This window comes from Galendromus occidentalis, unplaced genomic scaffold (assembly GCF_000255335.2).
Source record: "Galendromus occidentalis unplaced genomic scaffold, Mocc_1.1 scf7180000077524, whole genome shotgun sequence".
Taxonomy (NCBI): domain Eukaryota; kingdom Metazoa; phylum Arthropoda; class Arachnida; order Mesostigmata; family Phytoseiidae; genus Galendromus; species Galendromus occidentalis.
The window spans coordinates 2063851-2083943 of NW_003805512.1; the positions used below are offsets into that span (position 1 = coordinate 2063851).

General features: G+C 51.5%; 4 protein-coding genes across 4 annotated transcripts; 1 reads left to right on the forward strand and 3 right to left on the reverse strand.

The window, feature by feature from the left end:
• Positions 1-4301: 4301 nt before the first annotated feature.
• On the reverse strand, positions 4302-6543 carry LOC100906862 (uncharacterized). The gene is made up of 6 exons (XM_029112697.1): positions 6492-6543; positions 5578-5756; positions 5339-5429; positions 5174-5232; positions 4900-5054; positions 4302-4743 (listed from the first exon to the last, which is right to left on the reverse strand). The coding sequence occupies exons 1-6, from the start codon at positions 6541-6543 to the stop codon at positions 4596-4598; spliced, it is 684 nt and encodes a 227-aa protein (XP_028968530.1). The 3' UTR covers positions 4302-4595.
• Positions 6544-7837: 1294 nt separating this feature from the next.
• Positions 7838-8812, reverse strand: LOC100904679 (uncharacterized). The gene is made up of 4 exons (XM_003747587.2): positions 8740-8812; positions 8219-8635; positions 8070-8087; positions 7838-7965 (listed from the first exon to the last, which is right to left on the reverse strand). Exons 1-4 carry the CDS (start codon positions 8780-8782, stop codon positions 7943-7945), a joined length of 501 nt encoding a protein of 166 aa, XP_003747635.1. The 5' UTR covers positions 8783-8812; the 3' UTR covers positions 7838-7942.
• Positions 8813-10345: 1533 nt separating this feature from the next.
• On the reverse strand, positions 10346-12345 carry LOC100907008 (gamma-glutamyl hydrolase A). Its single transcript, XM_018641117.2, has 5 exons — positions 11937-12345; positions 11680-11848; positions 11443-11529; positions 11031-11238; positions 10346-10859 (listed from the first exon to the last, which is right to left on the reverse strand). The coding sequence occupies exons 1-5, from the start codon at positions 12205-12207 to the stop codon at positions 10656-10658; spliced, it is 939 nt and encodes a 312-aa protein (XP_018496633.1). The 5' UTR covers positions 12208-12345; the 3' UTR covers positions 10346-10655.
• A 3123-nt stretch (positions 12346-15468) lies between these two features.
• On the forward strand, positions 15469-18261 carry LOC100907154 (triokinase/FMN cyclase). The gene is given in 8 exon segments (XM_029112641.1): positions 15469-15630; positions 15728-16198; positions 16346-16529; positions 16669-16854; positions 16983-17099; positions 17241-17510; positions 17631-17896; positions 18000-18261. Coding segments are annotated over 8 exon segments (1896 nt in total). The 3' UTR covers positions 18240-18261.
• Positions 18262-20093: the final 1832 nt, after the last annotated feature.

A 20093-nucleotide genomic window follows, 5' to 3' on the forward strand; every position in this document is an offset into this window, starting at 1 on the left:
TTCATTCGGGCATATGCCCCGTCGATACGTCGATGTGGGTATATCTACGAGCTCTCAGTTTACTTGTCGAGTCTTGCTCCCGCCTCCGTCGATGAACTTATGAGATGCTGGACCAGCCAACGAGAGAGCGTACGTTGGGAACCTGAATCCGGCCTGGAACTGTCGTCGGGGACGAAATCGACGTCGGTGCAATCGTGCGGAATGGTGCTAACTAAATCCTCTGCGATCTTTGTGGAGTAGTCCGCCAGCTCGATTGACAGTGCGAGCTCAGGTTGCTCATGAATCGTCGGTAACATCGACTTCTCGCTTCTGCTCCGGGAGAGGCGGTTGCGCTCGAAGCCGATCTCTTTTTTCCCCCTGTCTGTGAAACTATTGACCTCTTCTGTCGGACATCAGAGCGCTTCCTTGAACGACGCATGCAAAAACTTCCCGGGCATAAGCGAATAAGAATTCGAAGATTTAGGTGAGAGTCAGTCGCGGAAGGAGAGCATCGTGTGATCAAGGGAGGCAAAGGGGAGGATCTCGACCACTATGACCTCGTGGACAGTGGTTGCCGCTCCTGCTCAAGACTAGACACATAGAAGCAAGCAGCGTGATCTCAAATTTCGGAGATGTCTTCGTGAGTGCTGATGGCATGCCTGTCCGGTATGGCTCTAAGCCGCGACGGCGGGGCTCATAGAGCGAACAAATTCCGCGAATTTGCACCCTTGCGTGCTTTTTGGTGCCTTCCGCCACATAATCCAATGTTCTGGAGGCGATATCGATCGACCAGACGAAAAGCTGCTCTGTGAACTTTTCGAGGAGTTCCGAGAAACTCCCGAATCAGCTGTTGAGAAAGCTTCCGAAAGGGCTTGGCCTGCCGTCGATTCCCTTCCCCTGCGGAATACGGTGCGTGTTTAGTCCGATAAAGGAAGCCGAGAGAAGAATGGAATCTTTAGTTTGCACTACAATAACGTTCCTCCACAATCCGTGCAATTCAGCACGGGACCGGAATGGTGGGGACCGGAGCCGGGTGGGCGGGGAATTGTGGGTACCTCGTCGTTGAGCCCGGAGCTCGGGCGCGTATGTGATTGTGACTACTAGCAACGTAGTGGTCACAAATAGACGAACCCTGCGGCGAGAGGAGCGATCGCATGACAGAATCCCACGAGAATCGCTTGAAAAAATTTAAAACTTGAACCAACAATATTCCCTTGGGCTCCCAATGCCGATCCCGCGCCACTGCTACGTGACGTTCCGAAGTTTCGAGCACGGGGACAGTATTTCCTCTCAGAGAACCTGGTGAGGCATGTTTTCATTCCATCCGGGTCCGGGAACATTCATTCACGGTGCGTTGGATCTATTTCGGGTTCATACACAAGCCCCGCTTCTCTCCGCTGCGGACACTCGAAACGGAGTGTTCTACCACGAGCGAGGAAACTTTCGAGATGGAGTGGAATGGTTCTTTCTTTTCCCTACCACCCAGGAGCTTGCTATCGGATTCGATCGGGATCGCTTCTGAGATCCGAACTCCGCAAAGTCCGTTATCAGCGAGTGCCCTTCGCGCCCGCTATTCAATTGCTCATTCTCACATTGGGACTCCGCCAGGCACGAATCGAGCTCTAGCGGTAATTGATTGAACGAAAACCCGCCCGCCAAGGTTCCGCTGAGTCTTGCACACAGAACAGACTCATCCAGATTATGATCTTCACCTGCCTAAATGAATATTTCGTGCCTTCGGGAGGAATTCGAGCGAGCCGCAAGCCTTTCATAGAACCAGGAGGTCGGAATTTCCGGCCTAATTCCCAGGTAAGATGAAGTGCGGGCAATCGATTTCCTTATCTGTTCCCCCAATCTGTTCCCTCGACTCTTGGGGCCGGCATGCTCGTACCGAGTGTGCGCATCAGTCTATTCAATGGATAGACGAATAATTTCTTACAGTTCTCAATATCATGCCGAGTATTCGACCTGATCGACCAACCGCAGATTTCGAGCTCCCGTCGAAGCCTCAAGTTTCCTCCACACTGAAGATGTGAGACTACCAGGCGGGGATCAAGCTTTAGTCCTGGGGACGGTCACGGTCGCTCTGTGAATCGGATCCGAGGTATTCTGACGTGAAAACGTCTCCAGAATATCTCGGATAGCCGGTCGAAGAAACTCCGTGCTCCATGCAGCGGAATCTTTCCCGCATTCCCGAGGCTGGGTTTCCGTTGATGGGCATCGGTTTATCACGAGTATGGGGTCGAAAGTTTGTGAATTTACGGGTGATTATCCCGGCCAAATCATCCATTGGATGATCTTTGTGGAATCTCGAAAACTCTGTCAAGTCGATGAATGGTCGTTCTCCGGATTAAGGGAAGGATGTTCGGCTCACGCAGCTGGGCAGAAGACAGAAGTAAGTTATTCATGTAGTTCGGTGAGGGCGAAGACTCCAATTGACTGAAGACCCCTTGTCCGGGCAATAATTCAGTTCCCCCGTGACCGCGCGTATACTTGGGCGCAATTCCGAGAGTTTACGGGGAAAGGAATTTTCGATTCCACAATGAGCACGGTCGTCGACCGAGAGCTCTCGAATGAAGATATCGAACGTCCACAAGCCTGGTTCGATGATCATGGCCGCGACTGTGGATTACGACAGCCGACCGATCGCGAACCAACGAGGGGAATGTCAGGAGCAATGGCACCTCGATAGAGCTCCTTAATATGTTCCGCATAGTTACATTCCGCATTTCTTCTGTACATGATTCCAATCATCCTTTCAATCGATGAACGTGGAATTTCATATCACCAAGCGCCAGTCTCACGAAACACAATAAAGTGTGTCGTTTTCACGCATGTACACGGTGGTAGCTCGCTACTCGCTACCCTCTACCGTTTCTCTCGATCACTCGAGTGATCACCCAGTGACGATTGTTTTCACGAGTGAACTTCAGTCCGAGAATTTCTTCCATACTTTCCGGAGGGAAACGCTGATGAAGCGGGAGCTGTCCTACACCGGCGAGGCTTCCCATCATGTCCTCGAATCCTCCGTGAAAACAATAATTTTCCCGAAGATTGGCCAGGTGTTCCTGATGGTTGTCGATTGAGCGCTTCTCTCCCGTTGGGGGATCAATTTGATGGAACCGCCGGCAGGCCTGGGATTGCTCAGCATTCATCCCCTTCGTCCGACTGAATCGAACAGCTCCGACTAATCGAAATCAGAGCGAGCTGATAAAACGCCGAAGAATTCTGGCGACGAGGGAAATCTCACGAAGGTCGCTTGCAAGAGATCTCTGATCTATTCCCGTTCATGAGAATGAATTTTCTCTCTCCGGAAAATCCAATGCAGCGAGGCGCTCGCTTTCAGGCCTCGACGAAGAAAATTCATCCGCCTGAGCCATAGCTCATTATTCATCATGCAGCGGATCCGAACGAGCTTTAGATGTTAGATGTTAAAATGTTGCCCTCGGCTCTCATGCTGATTCATATTTGTCGCTGCTCGATGTTGCACGAGAACCTTGCTCCGATTGGTGGCTGTGCCGCCATGGAGCTCGGGAAGAGCAACAATATTTCTCATCCGTGATAGAGTTTCAGCTCGGGGAATCAGCATCGGTACGGTGTGAGGCATGCATAAACAAGGCGACTCCAGGGATTCGATTCGGACCGCAGCCAATAATTCGGACCGCCTGTGAGATCATGGGGCAAGCGCGATTCGGACTGGATCCCCCAACTCGAAGAAATTGCTCGCAATGCGGAGCATAAATCCGGAATCTCGATTGCGAAACCGACTCGGACAAGACTTTTACAGAAACTTGACGGGACCAAGATTGGGTTGCATAAGCGTCAGGGGTCAAGGATCTCAATCCAACTCTTTAATAGAACGCGACAATCTCGACGGGAATGAGCTGGAGGGACGCTCGACCTCGCCGCGGGGCGGGGGTTCTCAAGAGAGGTTCCTGTGACCGCTCCGGGGCCTTGCATCTCTTCGAGAGCTCCCAAAGTCGGTGATGTGATTATAACTTATGCTGTGATTATAACTTATGGAAAAAATATATTCGATATAGCTTGCAAGAATATCGACCAGGCCCACTGCGTCAGAATTCCTCAACAGATATACTGTAACGGCTCATCCGATGGAGAACACGAAGATATTCTCTATCTGGCGGAGCCACCGACTGGAACTTCCGGAATGACTTCGCAGGTGGTGTCGGCACAGGGGGTCCCGCGCTGAAAAGATGTCGGGGACCGCTGCCGACGGGCAAGCGAGGAACTCTGGTGCGGAATCTATGGTCACAAGATTTGAATCTAAGCCCTCCATGGAGTTCATCAAGTGCTCGTCTGAGGCTTTTATTATGCTTCCGATTACTTTTCCGGACTTGGTTGCTGGAGACAGAGCGCATTTCCGGCGTCTCCTCCGCTCACCCTCATGCTAGCACAGTTTCTAAAAACACATGAGTAAGGCTCCCTCAGCTTGCGATCCAATTTTCGGTCACTAATCTGAATGAGTGGCTCCAACCGAGAACAAAGCGTAAGGACGCAGCTCGTGACATTCGTCGTACGTTCGCCGCTGCTCGAACTTTCAACACTTCACGTCGCCCGTGATCTCCTCCCGAATACTCGTTTCTACCCAGAGGTTTCTACGCATCCGTCTTTTTCATTAGTTGACAAAAGCAATGATGCGGGATCTGTACCGCTGTCAACTGATAATTGAGACCGTCTGCCCCCGGTTCTTTCTTCACTAACAATTTCGCAAAAGCCTCTTTTTCGAGACATTCGCTCGTGAATCTGGAAAAGCAAAATAGAAGCATCGTAGAACGCACTCGGAGCTTCTCGGAGCCTCAGGCCAGAGGTCCTGTCGGACGAGCCGCAAGCAGGAAAGAGCCCCAGGATCATCAGCAGCTGTGCGATTTCTAAAGGTTGTAAGCCGGAAATGACACTCACTCGTCGCTGATACCGTTACAGCTGCCGCCTTTATTGGCGCAATAGTAAACATGGACGTATTGGGCATATTTGCCGTGATAAATCTCGACCTCCTGACCCTCCGTATCCCACGTTCTGTTCAGGAGAACCCAGTCGTAACGCGTCTCACATACGGTCTGGAGCAAAAATATGGATCGTTTCAGCTTTTCCAAGTCGCGAGACCCCTCTCTCAGAGGGTTCCCAAGGCAGAAAAATCAGGTCTTGGGGAATAATCCATTTCTAGGCAAAATCTCACCGCTGTTTTCGGTAGCAGGGGCTCCTCTTCATCTTGACGCTTCTCCCTGCCGGGCGAACCTGAAATTTTCAGAAAAAATCATCCAGGTGCTGAGATAGCCGACCCGAACAGTCAAGGATAGATACGCGGAAGTATCTCCGGCTCCATAAACTGCGGAACGCCTACCTCCGATATATTTGTTGAGTTTCTCACTGATTATGGGTTTCACGGGCCTGAAGTGAATATTCCGGTTCTCGGTTCTAGCCACCAGCGGCTCCTGAAAATCAATCTACTATCTATGTTCTCTTCCGGCATACAGAGGTGTATTTTCGCGAGGGAAGGGTGAAAGAGCGAATTCCGGATCGGTGGAGCAACGCTTGCCTGCCTTGTTCCACGGCAGCTGCGAAACAGAGAGTACTCTTTACCAAGTAATCGGAAGTGCCTTCTTCTAGACGCGGTACGACCAGCACAGACACTGTATTGGCTTCTTGTATGATGGCAGGATAGTCATCGATGTCTCTGCTCATCGAACCCTTCCGACTGAAGGTATCTCGCACGTCTTGACTTTGATGTGCTACACGTTGTCCCAAGGACCGTTCGAGCTCTAAAATACAATGGATAGACGATAAACTCTTCCGAAGCATTCGGAGCCGATCGTTCCGGATGAACTGCGTGATCTCACCTGCCAGGAATCTTAGCCGGTGGCTCCTCTGCGAGTGATGTCTGGCCTCCGCTAGGTGCGGGGCTCTCGAATGCGCTGAAATCGCCGCAACATCGATTCACGTAAATTGAAAGCGGAAGCTGCTCACTCAGTACAGCATGGTCTTTTGTAGACTTTCCTCCGAGCACCAGTTGCTCGAGTAGAGTCGCTCTTTCGATCTTCCAACAATGAATCAGCTCGAAAGATATCAGCACTCGATCAATTACATTCGCATTTTCGATCAATCGACCATGGTAGGTATTTTCCTCGTAGGCGCATACTGAGGTTGCAAGATACACTCTCGGGAAGTCTCAACCGTCCGCCCGCATGACCATCACTTGATCCGCCCCAAGCAACTTGGATAGAAATTAGCGACCGGCTCGCTCGGTGAAGAAAGAGGCTTCGTCGCTCTCGAGTCAGCTGTCTCTCCCGCGTCGATGGGCGTGTGAGGATCATCGGTCGGACATATCGCGGGACCACCTCAGAATCACAACCGAAGCCGCGAGAACACCAACCGCACTTCATGCCGGTCGCGACGCAAACTTCGGAAACATTTGGTGCTAATTCTGAGAACCCTTCTCTCGCTACGGTCGGCTAATTGATTCCACCCCGAACATCGATCAGGCAACATGTACTCACCGCAGAAGATGTACAGAAGCGACACAAGCAGAAGAACATCTTTGCACGTCATTCCGACCCGAGCTGAAGAGGCAAGAGCTGCCATCACTCGCAACGGTCCCCTGGCGAGTGGCTCCTTCGACGGGGACACTGCACAGGATCTCCTCAAACTGAGATCTTCGCCAGGGTAGCACGGTTAGTGGGGCCGACGAACGAATGCCGTCGGCATGCCTATCTCGGTGGCTCCCTGGGTGACCGACCGTCCGAACGAATGACTGAAAGATCCGCTGCCCGGCCGAGCGTCTGGCTGGCCGCCGGCCGATCGGTCGGTCGGTGGGCTGGTATGATTCTTGAATTGACCGCCGACCTGCCGTTCTTGCTCAATTCATGTTCGGCCTTCCAATGGTTGATGTCCGAGGATGTAAGTTTCTATGTAAGCAAAGAGCCAGTCAGTCAGTCAGCAGGCTAGCTAGCTCGCTCCTTCGTCCGCCAAACAGAGGCCTTCCGATCAACTCTTCGCGCGCATACTTTGGCGCGGAGCCCTCGACAGGCTGGACGTTCTAGCTCAGATTCGACTACCCATCTTTCAACAACAGCAACTCGGGCTCTACGACCCGTTGAAAGCTTAACATGCAGATGTCTCATGTTTCGAGCGCTTGTGCTCAGCACCATTACTCCGATCACACTGTCCATCGCCAATCGTGGCGGTGGTCGTCGACCGCGAGGAGATATTCTCTTCTAGTCGTCGTCGTCGTCGTAGCTCGGTCTCTCGTCAGAAGAAAGCCGCAATACTCTCGGGTATCATGTCCGTTCAGGAAATACCGCCGTTCCCCGCCCCACCGCCGAGTGCTCGAAGCTTTGAGAAACTCACCGGCAGCGATCGGACGCCGAGCACGAAAAAGCTGAAACAAAGACGTGTCACCCTCTTCGAGAGACCAGTTCTAATTCCATTAGAGTGTGGCGCTCAACGGAACGAATAAACTCCGCTAACCTATCTTCTCCTCTTCTTCATTGCCTACTTTGCTTACGGCTGATCTCTCGTTGTGCTGCTCATTGCGTCTATCATACGGCCAACTGGAGATATATGCGACAGGTCGGTCATAAAGTTTTTCCGTGGCTGAGCAATTAACATAAAACGACAGAAGCAAATGTCGGCTCGATCCCATTGGTCTTGCATTTCTTGTAGAAATGAGGCGCCCAATGCCTCAATCGCCGACACTCCTCCAAGGGTCAGGAAGTTGCATCCCGCACGGGATCCAGGTCTAAAGATCCAGGCGCAGCCATTTTTCGAAAGATTGCGGAATGAAGAAGGTTCCTTTCTCCAGCAAGGGAATTTCTCCCTCCAAAAGCCAAGATCGAATAGTTTCACAGCTCCACTGATTTATTCGGTTGACATATAGGCATTTCTGTTGTACACTCAAATAATTGAATTGACCACGCGCAAGGTTTGAAGTTGAAACTGCTGAACGCTCTCATCCCTTGACGGAGATTTGTCCTGGAAAAATAAGGCTCAGAACCTGAGTAACGTCTCGCCGAAATCCATGGGCACCGCATAGAAACCATCTAGCAATTGAGATCTCATCGGAAGGGAGGAGTTACCCTGCGACGATCCTTTCGCTAAAATGGAACGAGGTATCTTTAGAAGGTATTCCGAAAATTGGACCGAATCTGATGTGGGTCAATCGGCGCCTCGATTTCGACGGAATGTTTGAAAAACTTCCGTCTCGATCAATTAGTGGCGAACTCACTGGATGGGGCAATGGTGAGCCGCGATGTTTCTGACGACATGCCGGAGGGGAAATCAGCTGTCAGACCCACGTTGAAACCGTTGTTGTTAGTGCCTCCGTTGTTTCCCCGGCTCGGTTGGAAACTGGTCAAATCTACGGTGCGCATGGCCGACGAACCTTCGTTCTGGCATTGTCGAACACATCGGACCACGCAACTTTCGTCGCGAACTTCCACGGGCTGCATGCCACCGCTCGATAGGATCGAACTCCCTGAAATCATTGGACCGCCAGACATGATCGAAGATCCAGACAACAAGGGAGCTCCTGACATCATCGACGATCTCGTCACCATGGGAGGTGAATTGACCACGGGAGGCCCGGAGACGATCGGCATTCCGCCGTACGGCATGTAGCTGCTCATCATCGGAGGCAATTGAGCTGCAAAAAGCGTGAACCTAACGCTAAGAGAAACGAGTGGAAGATGTACGAGCGAACGCTGCCCTCAGACCTCGAATCCGAGCGGAAACTCAGGGAATCCTTACCAGACGCCGATGCCAAAAACAGAACGGTGAGGAAAGCTTTCATTGTGAATGTTGACTATCCGGAGAGCCCGATGGCATCGAGATCGTTGAAGCTGAGCTTTATACCTGAGTAGCGCGTGCTCGAGCGGCTCGTTCACAAAGACTCCTACGAAGACCCAATCGTGACAGACTCGCTCACAACGATTGTTACGGATGATTATCGCTCTGTCGGCCAAAATCGTAGGTCAATCGGTGAACATCTGTTCTCGAAGCATACTGATACGCAAAGATCCGATGATGCGATGGAGGAACATTTGTGCAGTCTCCAAATTTCAATCCATGCCATTGATTGCTTCGTATGCACGCGGGATACGGAGCTTGGGACCTCTGAGCGCGGACCGTAAGGTAGCCTCTGCTGGGCTGCGCTCTGGGTAACTGCGGCTATCCTGTCATTATTTCCCGTAAAGCAATACTTCCAAGACTCTTCTTTTCATACCTGCGGGGAGAGCGTTCGGTTCGCGCATTTTCGTCGGGAGAATCGACGGAGCAGCTTTTCCGGAGCCGGATTCGCGAGTTCTTCATTCCGGAGGCATTCGAAATATGAGCACGAATTCTGAGCGCATCTTGTTCGAGCTCACGAACACTACGGAAGTTTTCCAGAGAGAGAACGCAAAAGCATGTTGTGAGCTGCATCGGTCCAAAGCGTACCCGAATCGACACGCTTGACTTGGCGAAGTCGTTCGAAGGGGGATAAACTTTTGCAGATTGGATGCGGATGTTATCCCCGCAAAGCTCTTATCCTCTCGACCATCCACGCAGCTCATTGTTATCTCTCGAATTTACATGAAATCTTGATGAAGGCCACGCGACGATCCTCGCCAAAATCTGCAACCCTCTTTTCCTTTTGGCGGTGAAGACTAGCCGCAAGGTCCGACAATATAATACAATATATTGTCAATGAATCTGGGCACCGAAAATAGGAGACGAAAACCGTGAGGATTTCAGCGATTGGGACAGAGCGCTAATACTTTTTGGTTTCCGACGCGGCTACAGGAAGCCAGGCTGGAGAGTCCGGACCATGATTTTCTCCTACTGTACCGATACGAATTTCGCTGCCCTTCTGGATCAGTTACGCGACCCACGTTCAATGAGTCAGGCAGAGAACCGACTTATAGCCCATGAAGCCATAGCCTACGGTACGGTACGAGGATGGGGAGGGGGAACGGTTTCGGCTCTGTTTGTGAGTATCGGCCTCGGTGTGACCGGGTACGTTCATTCAGTTGATCCATCCTCCCACACGATTCTTGGACCGGTGGTAGGAGTCCCCGAATCTTCGCTTCGAGATTCTTCCCGGAAGCTCTCGTTCGAGTCGTCCCTGAGCATACCATTGTGGGGCGACGATTCGGATATTCGGAATTTTTCGAGAAGGCATGGGACGGGAAGTGCATCTCTGGGCGTCGCGAATCGATGCCCGAGTCCTGCTTCAACATGGGAATGTATTCAGTCGGAACTCGCGGGCCATTCGACAGTGATCTTGGACCTCCGAAGGAGACGGAGCACTTAAGAAAAAAATCATATCTTGCTGAGCCCGAAAGCGGGACAGAACTCGTGCCGAAAGTGGAGACCAGGTCTTTTCGTCTCACAATCAATCGCTTTATCATTATATCGCATCCATCAGTACGAAAAAATCGCGCATCGAGGAATATCAGTATGATGTACTCGATGAGCTGCGGTTGACAACCAAGAGGAATATGTGTCCCGCCCTGTTCAGAAGATGACCTTCATTAGGGCAAGCGCCGCGGAAGGAAAACCGATTTCTCTCGCGTGGAAGGGAAATCCGAATATGATTCCGCCATCAATTATTCATTCATGATTCATTGATCTTGTGGAATGATTCCCAGGTGTCGAAATCCCGATTCGAGGCGGGAGGTGCCACTTCAATCGAAAAGATAGCTCTGCTCATATATCGAGATCGCTCCGGTGTTGGAAACCGGGTACGCATAGATGAGCTCTCCATTGTTTTCCGCAGGGAACTGAGCTTTGTTTTTGCGACATTCATCGATGAAGAAGTTCGCGAAGAATTGGCCTACTGCGATAGCCGAGCTTGAATGTGGAATGTTGTGATGCTTCAAGTTATCGACCTAGAAAATGGTCAGAAGACGTGAGTGATGACACTAAGGATCGCGAACGCTGCGCCGAAAAAAAACTGCACATGATCGTAAGATAAATCGTTCTTACGCTCCGCATAAGGGTGGACTCTCTCATATCGGAATACGGAACACAAAAAAGGATAATTTCATTAGGCATCTCACCCATTCGAACTGTGGCTTCTCAGGGTGAAATTGTGTCAGGTAGATTGGCATATACTTGTGCTCCAGTACGGACACGAATTTCCTGCCTTCGGAGTCATTATTGAAGGCTAGGGCGCTAAAATCACTGTCTAAATTGAAGGCTCTGAAGTTTTTCGAAGTCAGGCACCAACTGTGGTAATGGATATTCACAGGTTCCGTGGTGAGTTTCCTGTTTCGAAGAAGGTACATGAGGCGGCGTTAGTGCCGTTAGATGGTGGAGGTGCGATATGGGTAGTCGGCGGAAAAATCTCAACTCGGAATATGCGGTATCTATATTTCGAACGAAATTCTCGAACTCGGCGCCGGTGGGTGGTTTCCCCGGTGAAATCCCGTCTTTCCTCAACCCCGACGGAAGTTCATCATTTTAACTTACTGGATTATGTTTTCCGGTGCAGAGCCCAATAATCTTCCATGAGTCTCGCCAAGCTGGAGAGACAGGGCCTTATCCTGCATAGCACATCTGAAACCGGGGAGATAAAGCTCTGTGAATGGTGGAGTGGAGATTCATCGGGTCAACTGGGAGGAGTCTGCGTGAGCTCGCGAGCGACACTGACGTTCGACGCTCTCCGCCCTATACCTATCCTATACGGGAGGGTATCTGCCTACGAACCTGGTTCGGGGATCATTCCGATTCAAATGAGCGTAGATGACCAATTCCATGCCTAAACACGTTCCCCACAGAGGTAGGTATCCGTCGAGATTTCGTTGATGAATTTTCTTGTATATCAATCGGCCGCTGTTACCATATCCCGTGTCCTTATCGATGTGGACAGCGCCACCTGCCCATCAATCAAATCAGAGACTGATCCTGAGGCTTACTCCATCAGAATCCGACGATCGGTCGAGTCTAAACGTCTTCAAACAAACCTGGGAATATCACTCCGTTGACAAGACCGAGAACTCGATCGTAGTACTCCTCCGTTTGGTTGATAAAAATCGGGAGCACTCGTGCCCCAGCAGCTTCGGCCCATTTGACGTACGATGCAGCGATGTAGGTCGATTTCCCTGGGATACGTCCATAGTAGTCCTCGGCGACGATCCCGACGACGGGTCGGTTGTTCGCGACTGAAGCTGGACGAACGGTCACGACAAATGAGAAAACTACTGCCAATATTCGGAAGCACCTTCCGGAGAACATCGTCGGATATCGCTCTGGAACCCAAGCTCAGGCCGAAGACAACGCACGACCTTGGGTGAAAGGAATTCTAAAGAACGATAAGGAAAACTCTGAATTCGGAACGCGGAGGAATTATTATTGCGGTTTGGAGGGTCGGTCAAGTGGATAAACACTCTTCGACGGTTCACGGCGGCTAACGCGCCTTATCGAAAGCCATCATGATTGGAGGGTTCCGTCGATAATCTGGATCCTAATCATCTATAGGAGAGCCGCTGGGAGAGTTCATCGAACAGCTTGAGCGCTCTCACAAGGTATTCGCGCTGCCCTCTTCCATTCGCTGCCCGATAAGAAGGTAAGCTGATTCCGGATACTGAACAGCTTCGGGAATTTCTCGAGTTCTAGACAATGCGCGAGACAAGCGATGGCAGCGGGAGCGCGTATCAGAGCGTTCTGTCCTCATTATTACCACGTGCTTGCTCCATGGAGAATCACCGAGAGACTTCACGTTCCGAAATCTTCACTCGAGACTCGTCGGGGCGTCGTACACCTCGCTTGGAAACCTCCATTGTGGGAGAAGGAGGAGTCTGATTCCGCGAGCAGTCCTTGCGCGGTAGGTGAGGCTCAAGGGCGGCGTTTTCGGAAGTCGTATTCGAGGACCCTTTCTCGAGGACTCAGGGAGAGGGCGAACAACGTCCTCGACACAGCTATCCTTTCCGTGGCGTGTTTCGGTCGTTGAAAAGAATGTTGTGCGGTGAGGACATGAGGGGGGGTCCACCATCCGTCCGGACCCAGAACCCAGAGGCCCCGCGACATATCAAGAAATGTCTCGCAAACCCATAGATAAGTAATGCTATGCAACGTCATTTGCCCGACATCTCAGCGCAGCTCTGCTCACCAGGTTGGTTGAGACCTCCCTCATGACACGAGACCCTTGAACCTTCGCAAGGCACGCTTCGGCCTTCGAAGAAAGATTACGTGTCTTGTCCCGAAGATTTCAAGACTATCAGGCGAGCACGCCAATTGTGTCCGTCTGTCCGCAACCGCCCACGATCTCTGATTCCATCGGAGATCGGTCGGTCGACCGTCGGCGAAGTATCAGAGTTCCGAAACCTTGATTCCTGGGGAGGGTGGACGCGAAGGAAATTGAGCAGCAACGCGATTTCGATCGTCAGGTTCGTTCCCGACGTGTCCGCTTGCCGACATGACAGCAAGCGCATCTCCGAAAGCACCCTCCCCTGTGCTTCCAACACCTCAGCAGCGCGGCGTAAGCGGGGATGGGCGTGTTTCCGCATCCGTCTCCTGGGAGATCGCTTCAAAAAGCCGCGGCATATCACGCTCGAGATGGACGCTCATACCTGAGCTCATACCATGAGAGGTCCTAAAATGATTCGGATGTCCGGCATCCCATGAGCTGAGCTTCAACGTTATCCCTCCGATCTCGGTTCTGTCAAGCATCGAGGAGGCATTCAGGTTGTCCCAATCCCAATAGAATCTAGATTTAAGCCCGAACAACTGAAGGAGCGCGTCTGTTGACGAAGCTGACCACTATAATTTATCATTATCAGTTCGCTGACTCTATCGTTCTGCACAAGAAACTCATCCTTTTTGCGAGCCGGACGAATGAAATCTTCTGCTCAACTTAAAGCATCGACGCGGACATATTCATCAGACTCTTCTCGAGCGGGCCTCGAATGAGAGCTCTTACGGGGAATGCTTGAGATCCTAAAAGATATCCTAATACCCTGATTGAGAGGGATGGTATCGTACCGAACAGACAGAATTTGATTTGGAAAAAGTTTGGGCAAGTCCTCTCGCTGCAACGTCCGAGTCGCGTTCCTCATCGTATCAGGAGTTCCGGATAATTCCATCGATCTTCAGGTCATCACAATAGAAGCCTTTCTCTTCGTCTCGAGCGATTTTCACAAGGCAAATGCGATAGGTCCGACCGAGACCTGCCTACGGCGAAGAACCTACCTTCGAGATCCATTTAGATCTACACAGCGGGTTGCAAGGGCCTGAGTTGTGTGCGTTCTCGGAAACGAAGAGGGGAAACATCAGACGCTTGGCCAAGACTATACGGCAGCTCTCGATTGGTGCAGAGCTTCTCCCGACTGGTAGCGTCGATAAAGACCGAGGGAAGCAGCCGCCTATTTCTGCTAGTCTGACTATGGACGTCTGATTTCTATTCACGTGATGTCCACTATGAGCCCGCGACGGAGTAGATCTGTCTGAGCCCTAAGAGATTCATGGAACGCATTCTCAAGAAATTCGATCACTGTATCCGAATGACTGTTTGTGAGCTAGCCCCGAACTGACGAGCCCTGGAACGGCAACCCGAACTGCTGCCCTACGGTGCGACTTCGATATGTTCTAATCGATATGTTTATTTTCTGATCAGTCAGGAATCTTTTGATCCGACTCTCCGCGATCTATACGACATACGATCCATTCTTTAAGAGGGGTACCGCAGAGTAAGGATGAACTCAGCAGTGATACTCTTCAGGGGTTTGAAAACCAGCCCGCGATCTAAATTGCGAAAGCTCGCAATTGCCTCAATCGATCAGATGAGCTATGCCGGTTGAATTCTTTAAGGAGCACTCCCCGCGGGGCTGAGTTCCGAATTACGGAATCCCGGTGGCATTTTCCGGACAGCTGATAAGGGAGGTTCGAGAATCTCTCCGTCGGAACTGCCGCCGGTGCCGAATATGCGACACAGTGGGTAGTCGGAACTCGCGTAAGATACTGAGACCGACGTTGGGATGGCCGACACCTCAAATGAATTCGAGAAGATTACAGTGGCTTCCCTAGCCTCCTGAGCTGGGCTCCCGCCGTGGTTCTCGGCCGTGTGGGCTGAGACGAGCGCTACGATGCGCCAGTTTTATAACGATTTCTCGATCTCTGGCCCCCTGTCGCCGATTCGCGGGTGTTTTGCGACGGAGTTGACCCATCAATCAAGCCACAAGAGCGGAGCGATCACATCATTGCACTTGTACCGCGCCAATATTCGAGGCAGGTCCCGACGGAGAACATCCTCCGACGAATTACTCGGGGTGAGGTCCGGAAAGAGTTGCTCATGCTGAAGCACAGCTAAACTCTCGCTCCTCGCGGCGCGACGCCACTAGAAAAAAAGAGCCGTGGAAGTCATCTATTGAATCGCACTCGAGATTCGGCTAACGCATCAAGTCTCCGTCGGCGATTCTCAACTGCGAGCACAGGATGTGTGGAATAGGCTCTGAGAATGATTCCCGTTGTGACAAAACGCCTTGTGACTCTTGCAGGACGATGAGCGAAACTCGCGCCCGACCTAAAGTTTCCAATCCCGGTAAAAATGTCGTCCGGGAGTCGCTCGAAGGCTTAGTAGCCCTCAATCCAGGACTCCGCATCCTCGAAAATGAGAATTCTATATTCCGACACGACTTCCGGCAGCATGTGGCCGCGGGCAAGGTAAGCAGACTGTAACGTCGACGTGCGGCCTGTCTAATGCAGATTTCAGGGGTCGGTCTCGCAGAGCGCGAACAAACAGATTAGTCCCGAATTCCAGGTCTGCGTCGTCTCAGGTGGGGGCTCGGGTCACGAACCAACATTCGGCGGCTTTGTCGGCAATGGCATGCTGACAGCCGCAATCGCGGGCCAGGTGTTCACATCCCCGCCTCCAGGACAAATACTGAACACCCTGCGAAAGTTGGCCTCGGCAGCTCCCCAAGGAGCTAGACATGGTAAAGGTCGCCTAATGCATTGGGAATTCCGGTCTTCGACTTGAACATCAATGGTCGCACCGATTCTAAGCCCGAACGCCGTCTGCAAATTCCGTTTCTTTTTCGCAGGCGGGATCTTAGCGCTTGTTTTCAACTACACCGGCGACAGGTTGAATTTCGGGCTCGCGATCGAGAGATTCCGCTCCGAATTCGGCGAAGAACGTCCGATCCACATGGTCATCATCGCCGATGACGTTGCCACCGGTAGGAAGCGTGCAGGTCGTCGAGGTTTGAGCGGCGGGGCCCTAGTGCTGAAGGTTAGTGGTCCCGAGACGCTACCGGGGGTGGTTCCACCGCCCTACACCGAGGTCCTTGCAAGTCGCGAGCCGGAACTCCTGGCTCGGTGACATGAGATCATGGATGGTCCTTTCTCAGTTCGAATACCTTGTATCTACTTGCTGCAGATTGCCGGTGCCATGGCCGAGGCGGGGAAGAGCTTGCAGGAGATTCAAACCGCTCTGGAACATTTCAATAGCACAACCCTCGCAAGCATAGGTGTTTCGCTGGGATCCATCGCTCTACCGGAATCACATAGCTTCTTATTCGACCTACCGGTGGGACAGATGGAATTCGGCCTCGGCGTCCATGGTTCGTACACTCCAGAGAAATTCCCACGAACGCGACTTCCCGTTACTATGAGGGAGCGGGCTAATCATTCAAACCATCCCCCGAGTGGATTCATGGGGTCTCACGCTCGCAATCCGAAATTATATGAAACTGTCTTCAGGCGAGGCCGGAATCAGACGGGTGGACGTGGCAAGCTGTGACACAATCATATCCTCGATGGGATCCATGCTTCTGGAGTCCATCCATTTTGGAGAAGCCGAAAAAGCTGTTGTGATGGTGAATAACCTTGGTGCTATGACGCAACTCGAAATGGGTATCGTTTGCAAGAACGTAGTGAGCTTTTTCGGTGAGTTCCCGGCCCTGCGAAGCTTCTAATGCTGGGGAAAATAATGGAGATGCGTGGCATGTGGCATCAGCGAATATCCTCGAGCGGAAGGAAATCCGAGCTCTGACAGTGCACATATTTCTCTGCAGATTCCCGAGGGGTAGACGTTATCCGACTTTACTGCGGACCTTTCATGACCTCCCTTGATATGGCGGGTTTCTCTTTATCGTTGTTGAAGCCTGCCACGGACTCGCTCTCTTGGCTGGGTAAGTATAACCAATCCAAAGAATTATATGGCCAGAAACTCCCATAGGCATCGAAGTCAGCGTGTGCTGAACACAGATGTTTGAATCCCTGTTCGATACCGAAATTGGTTCGAAAACTAACTCCGAGATTTGGATATTCAGATGAACCCACGAGCGCTCCATACTGGTTTCAACCCTACACAACGAAAAACTGCAAAGATCGTTTGGACTCGCCGTGTTTACCTCCGGTTTCAAACGAGCATCACAAGAGACGCCAGGGACCATCATGCAACGACTTCGAAGCCATCCGCATTTTGAAACTCGCACAATCTGCTGTGAATGCAATTATCGCCGCCAAGGATTCATTGAATGATCTCGACTCCGGTTGCGGAGACGGTGACTGCGGTTCCTGTCTCTCTGGTGGCGCAAGAGGTGAGTTCTCTCTTGCTCTCGGCCCTGATCGGCTCTTATTTGGCTCATCACCCAGCGATGAGAGTGCCAATCTCAGGTGGCAGTTTTTCAAGTTCTCAATGGGTGCTTCGGACGTTTCAGTGATCGCGGATATCCTCGACAACAACACTGAGTTATTCAGGCAACCGGCCGAGGCCTTTATGCAATTCGCGTCTGTTGCCGAGAATATTATGGGCGGCACCAGCGGTGCTGTCTACTCCCTCATGTTCCATGGTATCGCATCGAGAATTCGCGCTAGCGGCTGCGGGGAGCTCAGCATTTCGCAATCACTCGTGACAGAATCTTTACGTGCCGCTACGAAGAAAATCATGGAATACGGAGGAGCGGCGAAGGGTGATCGAACAATGGTGAGGAACGCGTGAGCCTGAAGTATTTATCCAGGGTAACATACGAGATCTCATCTCAAATGATTTCGTGAACCTCACACCTCTTTTGATCTTATCCTCTAAGGTGGACGTCTTGCTGGCTGTTGTCAATAGCCTCGAATCGGGACAGAGCTGCGTGGAAATTCTAACAGCTGCAGATGAAGCGGCCATCGAAACTGCCAAGATGAGTGCCAACGCTGGAAGGGCGAGCTACGTGAGCGATGCTCTAACCGCTGACAGAGAGGATGCTGGAGCTCGCGCGGTCGCTCTCTGGGTCGGAGCCATATGCAAAGACGCTTGCGTCTATAATGAGACAAGGGTTTGAGAGATACACGACTCGACCAGCAATCGATGTTTTCTGAGCCACTACTGATTTGTTGTGTTCTATTTACCGCTCGGAAACAGATTTCTACGAGATGAGTAACTTCTCCTTCGCCCTGTGGAGTTTGACCGCCCTGGCTAGATAGCGCTCACCTCCGGGTGTCTATCCAAGGAACGGTCTTGCTCCATTCCCCCAATTTTATCTTATGGAATTGCTTTCTTCCATCCTAAAGTTGTTCAGGCACAAAGCAGTCAATTTTTCTGGACCGAGCGATGGTGTACATCGAGACATGCTTCCTCGGACTTTTTCCCTATGGTCAATGCAAGATCATCGCGACTACCTTCCATATACAAGCTCCTAATGCTAGCTTCTGATGGCTCTGCAGATCTGTAGAAGATTTTTCCCTGCGACGGGAAGTAGTGAGGGATGAACCTATTGCATGCCTGGCAATCTTACCTGAGGAGCGCTTCTGAGTCGCTCTCGACTGAAGTGAAGGTGCTTTCGAGCCACGGATGTTAGGAGCACCGGTGCGGTGGCGCAAGCCCTTCAGAGAACTCAAATTCAATCCTTCGCTTTTCCGTCCGCGGAAAATCCGGTACTGCGAGGGCAATACGTATCAAAGAATTGTCGAGCCTATGGTCTCGTGGTTCATCATATCCGTCAGGAAACGTTGGTTGTGGATCAAGTGTTGTTTCAGGGTACGAATCGTAGGATTTCTGTATCTCGTGATTCGGATGGGAGGGAGAAGGACTATGGAAGAATAATAAAAAGATCGAGCCTTTTTCATCTATGGTATACTCTCGAGTATCAGTGCTTCTTGGCATCATGTACAGATGTGCATAGGTTGGAAAGAGACATATCTAAATCGACCATGGCGTAAGCAGTGGATCTAAGCTCCGATTCAGTGCGGATCAACATCTTAACGATAAGGAGTACGAGGTTTCAGATGATCTGAAGAACACGATACCCTTCCCTCTCTCTGTTGTGGTCCCCGACCTCAAGCAGGGGAATTGATGCTCGCGCGTTATTGGCACCTTGTGGCGCACATACTGGCCGAGTCCATTCTAACCATGATCACGAAATAAATACACTGTTGAGGATTTTCCCTGCTCTCGATCCAGCTGTGAGAATCCCGAGGTGGCGCTGAATAGATCATCTGATTCTGGCCGTCCGGCGCCTCCGATAGCTGTCGATGAATGCTTTGAGATTCTCCCATAGCCGCTGGAGAAAACAGCCCATCCGTCGGAAAAACCCCGGGGAGCAGTGTGTATCGTCCCACCAAAATTCGGTCGTAGTCCGGATGCTTTCGGTGGTCGTTGAGACCGTGGCTCGAGTGGTCGTCGAAAGTTGCGTCCGAGTTGTACTTCGCGCTGTGGGAGCTGTCGTCGTCGCTGCCTGCGTCGTAGGGGGCACCGTCGGTCGACGACTTGTTCCACTCGACGTTGTGAGAACAGGAGCAGCGGTTGTGGGATTTGTGATCGTCGTCGACGGCGTAGTGGTCGCAGCTGTGGTCCTCGCTGTCGTTGTGGGCAACGTTGTCGTCGGCGGCGGTGGAGGGAGGGCGGTTGTTGGTCGAACGACAGCAGAGGGACCTTCTATTGATATTATCATTCTGTTATTTGTCGGGACGTAGAGCAGAAGGTTCGCCTTTGTGCCTGGAAGAACAAGTTATAGCAGATCTCTGATCAATAGAATATTTTGGAAGGTTCTCTTCTAAACATAGTTCGCCTCTGCCCCGAGCGATTGCATATCGCATATTGAGTATCTGCATGGTTGATGACCAGGCAGAGTCGAAACTCCTTGGTTCCGCCGGCATTGCTTCGTCTTTGTCTATACGGGAGACCGAGTTAATTCGGG